This window comes from Polistes canadensis, unplaced genomic scaffold (genome assembly GCF_001313835.1).
Source record: "Polistes canadensis isolate GaletaPanama2010 unplaced genomic scaffold, ASM131383v1 scaffold_6, whole genome shotgun sequence".
NCBI classification, from domain to species: domain Eukaryota; kingdom Metazoa; phylum Arthropoda; class Insecta; order Hymenoptera; family Vespidae; genus Polistes; species Polistes canadensis.
This window is the reverse complement of record NW_014569553.1, coordinates 1,738,987-1,750,489: the sequence shown is the minus strand read 5'-3', so window position 1 is coordinate 1,750,489 and position 11,503 is coordinate 1,738,987. Positions and strand designations below refer to the sequence as shown.

Below are 11,503 nucleotides of genomic sequence, written 5' to 3'. Positions count from 1 at the left end.
TTTTTATTTTTCTTGAATATGTTATATTAATTTTATAGGGAGCATAGTCGAAAAAATGAGTGCATTCATATTATAAAGTTTTTATTTTATTACAAAATCAACATTACGCAGGTAATATAATAAATAATTGTAAATAAAATAAAACACAAAAATTAACATAAATTAATTTTTAATCTGTTTTTTTTTTTGTTTTGACTATGTTCCCTATAAAATTAATATAACGCACTCTAGAAAAATAAAAAAGATATAAAGTTAATTAAACATTCTTTACAATAATGAACAAATAAATCAAGGAAAAAAATCCTCTCTGTTGACGACTCGATTCAGCGACATCAGGCCGCTACCCATTACGCTACTGAAACAAAATACATAAGCAAGAATCGAAACTTGTACATAATTTTACCTTTCTTTTTTGCTCAAATTGTTAGCCATTAGCAACTTTTCACGATTGCAATGTATAATCCTCATAGACCAGTATATAAGTGTACAAAGTTCAAACAAAATCTGTGGTTAGAAATGTGATGAAGATGCCCTTGTAAGTCGGAGTGGGCTTCCCTTAATAATTATTTCAAGTTCTTACCATTGAAACGCTGCCAATATGCGACGGAAAGGAAAATACTTGAGGCAAACGTAGGGGTGGAAAGATTAAAAAAAGAAGATAGATAGAAAAGACTCCATTGAAGATATATAAAAAGTTATCTAGCGATTTAAGGTAACGTATAAATAATTAATTAGCCAGCGCCGGGGACGGAAGGTAAGGTAGCGCTAATAAAGGTGAACACCTGCTAATCTCATCTGTATTGTTATCTGGTAACATAATGCATACAAACAAAAAAAAACAACAACAACAATAACAAATAATGTTTAATATATAATTGATTTCATTAATATTGTACTGTACTATTATAAATTACTTTGAAAATGATGAAAAATAATGTAAGATTACGATTATCCAAACACCTATCCAACCACCTTGCAACTTTCCTGTACAATTTTTACATAACAATATCATCTTTAAACTCCATCAAAATGTCTTCAGATTTTTTAGAATACTGTAAAAGAAAAAAGAACCAAAGTGATATTCTTTAAGAAAAAATAATTATCTTGTTCATCTAATAATGTTTCGCAGTACTGTTTATCGATTGGCATGAAACAGGCCCGAAGCGCCACGCGCAAGACCTCACTTTCATTGTGGGCCAACGGTTCTCGTTGTTCATTTGTGTAATCATTATATCACGCATCCTGTTTCATCCCGTTTTACAAACGTTAAAGAGAAACGATTTTTAGTCTAACTAATTCTGAAGTTGATCATCCAAAAATTGATCGATACAACATTCTTATCGGCAATTCTCAAAACGAACGAAAACTGATTGCTCTCGAAAACCGTTCATACACTGAACTTCTTCTCTCGATTCACGTAAGCTGGATGTCATTATAAAAAAAAAAAAAAAAAAACAAAATAATCAAGAATGATACTGTTCGCTTAACTATTTATATCGTAATAAATTGATGCATTTAGATATCTATATGAAAGTTGACAATTTTTGTTCTTTTCTAATATCATTATGTTTGTATTGTTTAGAAAAATTATTATTATTATATTACTACTATTAATATTTGTAACAGTCATTCCGTTAGGGTTAAGAACTTTCACGTTCTTGTCCGCAAGAACAAAGCGATAGGTTCGATGGTTATCGGAATCAGGGCTATCCCAAAACTGTTTGATTAGGATTATCCGAAACTACTTGTGTTTAGGGTTATATAAAAATGCAGCCACACACAGCAGCGATGTCTCCCTGTCGGGCCTACGCAACCGTTGCACACATCCCCCTCTACCTAACACTTTTCGCAGGTATAAAGTACGCGACAAATTTTTGCTCGCTTTCTTCGTTCACCCACATCTTTCGACACAGCAAGGATCGCGTACATCGTAAATATCATAGTTGTTGATATTTATGTACTTATTAATAAAGATAAACCAGTGTTTGCACCCCAGATATTATTATTTTTATTATTATTATTATTATTATATTATTATTATTATTATTATTATAAGATATTATATTATATCTCGAAATAAAACATCGAGCTAAAGAAAATGCACACATGTTGACTCTTCAAAAATAATATATCACAGAATAAGTTCTTTGATCTTATACGCGTCAAAGTTTGCCAAACAGCAGAGTGCATTTCTCGAACGTCGAAAAATATTGCTGATGATCTTCGGAAAATTAACCGATCATTTTAGATCACGTGCAAATACATGTAACCTCAAAAATCATATCGAAAGCCAACCATCTGTCCATCGAAGTTATTTTAAGCTCGTAGAATACGCAGAAATATTCCCGATGAATTTCATGCTAATCGAAACTTTGATCTCGCGTATATCTCCTACTTCAAATAATAGTATTATTCAAATTTATTACATACTTATATAAATAAAAGAAGTTGAATGTTTTGGATGCAATGCGATGTTCTCCAAAGTTTTTTTTACATCAACGTCTTTCGTTGCAGATTGTACATTTCAAAAAAATGTCACGGGAAAAGCAATCATCGTCCGATGATCGTTCAATGGAAATAAATCAAGATGACTTAAGCGGTACCATGGTAGCATCATTTGAGTGTCAAAATGTGAACATAGATGATTCCGTACCCGAGGTAGTAAAATGTTTGACCATTATTGCTGAAAAAACTAAATCACTTGAAACATAGGTATATTTGATATAGTTATTATAAGAAATAATTTTTTAACAGATCGTATTATCGAATAAAGGTGGTCCAAAATTGATTCACAATGATTACATGTACACAATGCATAAGAAACACCCTCAACACATCCGTTGGAGATGCGTCGGTAGAACAACCCATTGCAGAGGAACTCTCTTAACAACAAAAAATTGCAGGAAGCCGCAAGTAAGTATAGAGCATAATCATAAACCGAATTTTGCAGCTGCTCAATTGGCGAGGAAACGTTATCTGGAACTTGGAAAACCACACGTATTGATGAGTGAGTTATTAACATTTATTTCATTGAATTATTATATTAAAATCATATGTAAAAACCATTATTCATAAGATGATCTTCTTAAAAGTGTCATCTGAAGAAAAAGGAAATGTTCATCAGTCATTCGATGAAATGGAACCAGTTACAATTTTATCAAAAAAAGATGAAATCGACAAATGTAGAAATTACGAGGATCGTCAGCGATGGAAGAAACGTATTGCTAAAAGAAAAAGTAAGTAATTAAAATTATACGCTAGTTGGCATGATTATAAATTAAACATTCTTTCGAACGTCATCAATCTATCGTTCAATTCAAACAATACTACCATGCGAATTATTCGAACATTTTAAATTTACGCGCGATAAAACAACGTCTGTGTGTGTGTGTATATATTCAAAAGAGTTATTTGTCGTCGCTCGCACAAGATGGCGTTTAATTTGACTGTAACCAGCTGGATCTTTAAAAGACATACTATTGGATGAAGGATGAAGAGGGGAGATTAAAGGGCAAGAAGAGGTAACAGTGGGGGTGAAGGAGCAAGAGGAAGTTAAGGGTCCAGCGAAAGACGGTCGGTAGGCAGGCGATCGATGAAACGAAATAAAATGAAAATTGGCGCGCGAAGAAGACCGGAGAAACACCGGCCGGCAGATTCGACTAAACTCGACTAAACTCGGGATTATTCGTTTCGACTAGATTCGGTACGCGTGATTGGTTAATGGGAGACGAGGCGATCAGCTCGGTTAGTAGGTGAGCGCGCTCTCAAGAGAGATGCATAACAAGAGGTTAACTAGTAGGTAGAGAAGCAAGCAACGAAATCAAGCTACCAGGCAGGCAGGCAGGCAGACACACAGGCAGAACACACGAGGGCAAGAGAGCGCGAGACGACCACGGGACGCGGACGGATAATATGCGTCGACGACCGGCGGCGCCGTCGCACATGCGCGCCCTGACGCGCCCCTATGTTCGTCCACCGATTTCGATTTTAGTCACTCCCGGGTTCGGCTTCGGGAAAAATCGTTCCGCTTTCTCGCTCTCTGTGCGTCCGAAGACACCACCCAAGTGCAGGACGCTCTTTCACCGTTTTATATTTTCCATTTTCTATACTTCTATCGGCGATATTACGTGAGATAAACGACGTGTCCCGCCTTTTCTCACGCCGGGACGACGATTTTCGCGGTATCGTTGCCCGACTGATCGTTTATATACCTGTATATATATATACATATACATATATGTGTGTATGTGTATATATATATATATATACTGTATAGATAAAAATACAGATACACAATGTTACTTGACGACGTACATACATTTTCTTATTTTTCATTTCATTTTTTCTTTCGTCGCCATTCTCTTTTCCGTGTTATATGCGAGAGAGAACGAATTTTATGCAAACGCTTTCATGTATATATATATATATATATATATTTATTTATACGTCGTTAACCCGTAACTATGGTCGTGCCACTGCTAACTTGACGCATTGTCGGTGAACGCAAGCCGATTTTTATGCGGATCGAAAATATGAACGAGGAGAAAAAGAGGGAGGAGAGAATAGCAAGCGTTACTCTGATTATAAAAAGAATCGCGCGATTCAATATAAATGAATAAATCCTGGTGCGTGATAGAAAAACAATATAACCAAGATGTTATTAAAATATTTGACGTCGTAATATTAAAAGAAAAATAGAACACATCTTCGTAAAAACGCACCAGGGTCGATAAAACCAACACTGCTACCGATCCGGTACGCGCACTAGTGATTGAACAGTCAAACAACGACGTCAGTGGCTTCTTCTCCTTCCTCCTCGACCTTTCCGCACAGTTGGCTTCGTTTTATCTTCTCTCGCGCGGGAATCTTTTTGTATCTTTCTATGTTTCTCGATAAACGAACAAGAGCCAACCCAGCGTGGTGTGTGCCGTGTGTCATCACAACGGTAGCCATTTTATAGCCGGTCGTGGCTTTTATTCATACGTGGTCGGTATGGTGGGAGTAAGAAAAAAAATAGAAAAAGAGAGAGAGAGTAGTAGGTCGGTACGTGGGGTAGTAAGCGCGAACGAGATAGAACGATGCGAGTGGGTGAGAAACTGCTATAATAGCAGAGATATAGAAGATCACGCGACAAGGTTTAAGAGTAAGGGCGGACGGTCAAGAGGAAGGGGAAAAAATACGCGTAGCGCGTGCAAATGTGTTTCCCCGTGCGCCTTGGGACTTTTCGAAATTTTTAAATCACTTGCGTTTATATATTACCTATATATAATAATCTTGGATAGGATATTGCGTGAGATTTACAAATATTGAATAGTATAATGATAGTCTTTATCGATAGACATCGATTTTGGAACTTACAATATTGCGAGATACCTATTTTTAATCTATAAAAAGTTACTTCAGAAAAGAATTCAAAATAAAGCATATTAGAATGATGAAAACGTATTCGATATCTGTTAAATCCGAAAAACTCTTAACAGTTGTCGAGTACCCGCTCCTACTGTATTACGTTTCGAAGAAATCGTTAACACACGCTCGTCACCGTGCTTTCTCGACTGGGGAAGGAGCTTCTAGGGGGTATAAGACGTACGTTGCATGCTTTATCGGCTCGTCGAGGACGATTATCGTTGGTGCTTTTTTTAGAAGCCTTCGCTAACGACTTCCACGATAGTTTCGAACGATGCCTTTTACCGCCGCGATATTTCTGAAATGCTTCAGTTCACAGCATTCGAATAAAAATTTCGAAAACGATCCATATTATTGATTCGATTTGAAATCATCTTTATTCAGTAATAGCTTAAAAGGGGAAGGATCATCACGTGCACCTACATGATCCACGAAAATCATTTCAACCGGTCACGTTACGTCTTACCTAAATGCTTACATCATCGAATATATTATAGAAGATAATCATTTGCTTTTCTGAGACTAATGTAAGATATTATTGACATAATTTTGCATAGATATCTCATTACTTGATAATTTAGTATGATATCAATAGACACAAATATTTTATGAGTAAACACAAATATTACTAATACAAATTACGTCTAGTTATTCTTATTTTTTGTAAATCAGTACAAATTAGAAGTATTATTATTCTAAAGAATGTATAAAGAAATCCTACACATTGATTAACCAGAAAATCATAATAATTTCTTTTGTCTAAAATTTATTTGTGTTATTAAATATACATATCGATGGCCGATTGTGTATCTCAATGTTGTAGAAAATAGGAAATGCAATAGACTTCATTGGAACGTATCCAAAAATTTGTAGAAGACATATTGACGAGCATACCATCTAAGAGTTCAATAACTTTCTTAATCCATTCGTCTAATTTTGTCAAAAGTGGTTGCTTCGAATTTATTCGCTAGCAAATTGAAATATTCGCTGTCTTTTTCTTCTATCTTTCTTCACATATAATATTAATAATAAGGAATAAAGTTATCCTTCCTTGCCGATGTATTGCTCTGAAATTATAGTTTCGCGGGGAAAAAAAAAAGATCGTCACGTGATTTCCTTATCGATTTTAATTAACATAGAAAATAATTATTATAAGAATCACACACATTAATCGAGCATAATTTTCGTTCTCTTCTCTCTTGTGTACTAACCAAAGACTAGCCTAATTTAAAGATATTCAAGGATTTTTTTCTCAAGATAAAAATGCAATACTTCATTGGCTGAAGAAAAAGAATGCAAAAAGACGCGCACCTCGGGCCATAACGGAGAACCGAGATAGTGCAAAAGTTTAAACGTTGAAAAAAAAGGGAGTAGAATAAAAAGAGTGGTGAAATAGTAAAAGAAAGACTACTGATAAACCCAAGCGTTGAATAAGAATAATTCAAGACGGCGAATACCGGTGCAACTACGACAGGTCGGCTTGTATTGGTGGCCGGTACCACGGACACCACCAAGCTGACTTCGCACAGAATCATCCAAGAACAAAAATTGAGTGCTCAAGGGAGTGGCGATAGTGGTGGTGCTAACACAAGCTCGAACGACGAGCTCGTCGAGTCAGTCAAAAAACTCGAAGGAGTAGCGATGAAGCAGGAACCGGAAGATGAGGAGGACTGTTATCTCGAGGACAATGGAATGCCTGTTGTGTCGCCGGCTTCCTCTCCACCCTCTGCTGCTAGTAGGCACACCAATACGACCCACAGGGTGAGATCGCACGCGCGCAGTCTCCGAGCGATGGCCAATCCCAGCGCAGTTTGGGCTCACTTCGACCTCTGTGCGAATGACCCGCTGCGTGCTCAGTGCCGTATATGCGGTGCCGTTGTTGTCAGGGGTGGCGCAAATCCTCGACAATGCGGCACCACCAACCTTCATCGGCATCTCAGGGTACACCATGGTGGCAGACTCATCGGCAGAAGTTATCACGGTAAACAACAGAACCACATGCTGCGAAACTAATCGTTGATTTTCGACGATTTCACTTCATTTGTTGTTAATTACTATATACATTGATTCACAGAAATATTCGTATCGGGGGCTGCTAATTTTAAGCAATTGATATCTATGCTTGTAATGCAATGTTTCAAAATTCTTATATACAAAAATATAATATTTAGAACTATTAAACTTTTTAATTAAAATAAATTTTATTGTGCGATAGAATATTTTATTATAAAAGAAATATAATTTTACATAGAAAATAATACAATTGAAATATGCCTAATCGTCTCAAAAGCATTATGAAATACAAAGGATGGTTAATTAAGCACTCTACTTACAAAAATATTAATTATATTTTTATTATATCTTTGTAGGTACGAATATTCCTGTGAGACCAATTTTTTATTATTTATGTAAAATTATACTTCTCTAGCAATAAAATGTTTTTTTGCAATAAAATTTATATCAATTTGAAAGTTTAATAATCCTGAAATATTTTTCTGTACATAAGAATTTTGAGATTTTATATTACAAGCAATATCAATTATTTAAAATTGACAGTGGGGTGGCGGGTATTAATATTCCTGTGGGTGACTGTATATTATAATATAATATATCTCCGTATTATATTCTTTTTAATGTTTTTTCTTACCATACTATACATATATTCTAATTCCTAGTTTTATTTCATTATAGTTTTACAGTCCAACACGCCTGTCTCACAATCTAATGCAACTACCACTAAAACCATTAGAATAGCAACTCAATCGTTTATGAGGCCACATATAAGAAATATCGCGCCAGCACCCTCCCCACAGCAACAGCAACAACGACAACCAAAGACTCTTGTATTAAAAACGATACCATTAAAGGTGAAGCAGGTTGCGCCAACAACGATTAAGATGCCACCGAGACAGACTCCACAAGGCGTGCCACAAAATATTGTGCATCAACAACCTACGGAGGTATTTGAAACAAAGTATACATACGCTACTTTGGTCGAACAAATTAAAACGATTCGTATTAATTTCAGGTGTGTCTAAGGTGGAATAGTTACCATAGTAACATGCAGAATAGTTTCCCATCCCTTCTGGATTCGGAACAGTTTGTTGACGTAACCTTAGCTTGCGAAGGACGATCTCTGAAATGTCACAAGATGATTTTATCCTCGTGTAGCGATTATCTGGCAGATTTGTTGCGAGAAAATCCTTGTCAGCATCCCATAATCTTAATGAAAGATTTAAAATTCTGGGAAGTTGAAGCATTAGTCAAGTTCATGTATCGCGGTGAAGTTAATGTTGCCCATGACAAATTACCTCAATTATTAAATGCAGCTGAGGCATTACAGGTTAAAGGATTAGCTGGTCCTAGTCCTTCCTCACAGGTAACGAATATTTATATTATAATATTCGAGTATGAATATAAAAATCGTATTTTCAAGCTAAGTAATTCAAACTTTGAATATCATTCGTTTGCAGAACTCGAAACCACCGATGCTTATACCTCAAACAAAAACGTTAATATCTCAACCAGTAGTGCCACATATTGTAAACGAAACCAAAGAAAACAAGCCTTCTACTTCTGGCGTCCCTACTCTTTCTAGTCCTAAACGCGCGCAAAAAAGACAACAATCGGAACCTCCTGAGCCACGACCTTTCACAAAAATTCGCTTACAAAGACCAATTACACCAACATCTCCTCCCACAACAGTAAAAACTGAACCCTTGGATATACCTCTAAGTCCCACCGAAATATTTCCCGAAAGTAATGAAGATAACTCAAATCCAGTGAATTTTGAAAAGCTTATCAGTTTTCACGAGGAAGACGATCCAGGTGGTGATGATCTCAATGATGAAAGCAGAGAAATTAATTTCTGTGAAATACCTGGTCCACCGGATTTGAATGATTGCGAAGATCAGATGGAATTTGTACCTACGGACTTTCTAGAACAAGAACAAGATATCGTTGAAGAATCGGAACCAGGTTGTAATAAAGATGGTAAAGATGACTTGACTGATCACAGCTCTATTGATGTTGGAGAAGGTGATGATGAACGAGATGGAGAAGAAGAGGAAGAACCATGCTCGAAGGAGGGCAAGACAGAGTAAAACGATTTTACTTGCTATTGTTAAAATGCAACTAAATGGCAATTCAATCCAAAACGAAAAAACAAATACGTTCGAATTATCTGCGAACGTTGTCGTTAATATTGTTATGAAGTTTACAGTAAGTCAATCATAACATTATTCACATTTCAAATTGAGTTTTTAAGATACAGATTCGTATAAACGATACAATTTTTTCATTATATATATTACTGGTGGGCAGGCCGGAAAGTATAACACAAAATTTTATCAAAACAAAATGAGTGCACTAATACATTCTACATTGTGTAGAACTAATAATTCTGACTGTACTCATTTGGCTGTCCACCACAAATATGTGAATGAAGATAATTCATATCGATTATTTGCTCAAGAAAAATGTACATACGTATTTTATCAGTTATCGTGATATTTTCAGGAACAAAGTGCATTATAATAATATTTAACGAAATTAATGATTTATTTTCTTTGGCTGAATGTGTTTTGAATTTTTTAATTCAAATTTATGCGTTTTTGTGTGATCTAAGCGTAATTTAACTATTTTAAGAACTAGAAGAATATGATAATATTCCACTTGCTTCCAAGTTACATATTAAATCATTGTCTCATTAATTAATGATAAATCGAAGCTATTGGTAGCGAAACCAGTTTGATGGCTTTAAACGATACGCCAAAGAATCGAGCGTGATAAGATTAAAAAAGTCTTTAAACATTAAAAAAATCAAAGCTTCCGCACGAACTGAAACATTATTCTGTTACTGTTGATTTTGGATTTTAGCCCTTGTCGGTTATATATTACCTTTGACGTGATGTTTTAATTCTAACAATCGTATTTCACGTGAGAGGTGACAAGACTGAACAAGTAAAAACCTATTGATTGCCGAGTATAAATTTGCAACCTGTGAATACTTATTTTTAGGTTTAAAAATTTACAAGTTAGAAGTCAACACATATAGTGATACTTCAGTGATTGTTTTACGTGTACTTTAATATTTATTATAATGATGATGAAGTTTATAAAAATTTTGAAGATTCTAATTTATAATCATTTTAAAAATGCTTAAAATCTTTCTGTCTTATAAAATATTATTTTTTTTACAGAGATTTTACGTTTAGAAATTCATTTCTTTATATTCTAAAATTTGAAAATCTTAATATTTAATTTTAAAGGGTGTTTATTCTAATAAATATTTTGTATGTTATATTTGAATTAAAATCAGTGTACTAATAATAATTCAAAAATAAGTTTAGATAAAATTACAATAAAATAATATATTTTCACTCGGAATAATCATATTAAAATACCATTACCAAAAAGAAAATACCTACGAAACGATAAGTTCTATATCAACCCTTTGACCGATAAGGGTTAAAATCTACAAAAAATATTTTATTTTTCGTATTTATAACTGAAAATATAGCTATAGAACAATCTATATAATTATTTATTTTCGAAGATAAGTTTTTTATTTGATATGCATATCGATAAAAACTTTATAATCGGCATTCGATGGAAATGCATTTAAATATTATACGAATTTGTCAGAAATTTATGTATCTTCTTTCGGTGTTAAAATTCTATTTGAAAATATCGATGCATTTATACAAATTAGAAATAAATTAAGAATGCATTCGATTATCTGTAAGTAAGTATTTAGATTGATCGCATGTCTACAAGATTTTATATAATACCTTCATTTAAATTTTAGATTCTAGATTGTTGTACTCGTTTATTTAACATTTCGAAGGTCGTGCATTGCGTCTTATTGTAAAAATTCTAATAAATAAACAAAGAAGATTGGTTTATTAATTAAAAATATTACAGTATACGTGTTAAAGGGCAGTATTGCGTAAATATTCAATCGATCGCAAGATGTCGATTCTACGATTGGAAAGTATATGTACATTGTAATATGTGAAATATTATGTCTTATAAATAAACAGCTATTACAACGTATGGCAAAATAAAGTATTTAATTATTATAAATTTATATATA

At 34.2% G+C, this 11,503-nt stretch overlaps 1 protein-coding gene and 1 long non-coding RNA gene across 9 annotated transcripts; one reads left to right on the top strand and one right to left on the bottom strand.

Moving 5' to 3' along the window:
• Positions 1-210: 210 nt before the first annotated feature.
• On the top strand, positions 211-11,471 carry LOC106789032 (protein tramtrack, beta isoform-like). Of its 8 annotated transcripts, none has more exons than XM_014752853.1 (8): positions 211-1,417; positions 1,756-1,852; positions 2,515-2,658; positions 2,755-3,007; positions 3,093-3,236; positions 8,098-8,366; positions 8,435-8,785; positions 8,880-11,471. In XM_014752853.1, exons 3-8 carry the CDS (start codon positions 2,533-2,535, stop codon positions 9,507-9,509), a joined length of 1,773 nt encoding a protein of 590 aa, XP_014608339.1. In that variant the 5' UTR covers positions 211-1,417; positions 1,756-1,852; positions 2,515-2,532; the 3' UTR covers positions 9,510-11,471. The 8 variants fall into 8 exon arrangements, with proteins under 8 accessions (XP_014608339.1, XP_014608330.1, XP_014608348.1 ...); XM_014752844.1 differs by having other exon boundaries at positions 1,756-1,930; XM_014752862.1 differs by lacking the exon at positions 1,756-1,852.
• Positions 2,900-5,932, bottom strand: LOC106789078. The gene is made up of 3 exons (XR_001381962.1): positions 4,722-5,932; positions 3,064-3,224; positions 2,900-2,982 (listed from the first exon to the last, which is right to left on the bottom strand). It is a non-coding gene; the product is annotated as an uncharacterized LOC106789078 (long non-coding RNA).
• Positions 11,472-11,503: the final 32 nt, after the last annotated feature.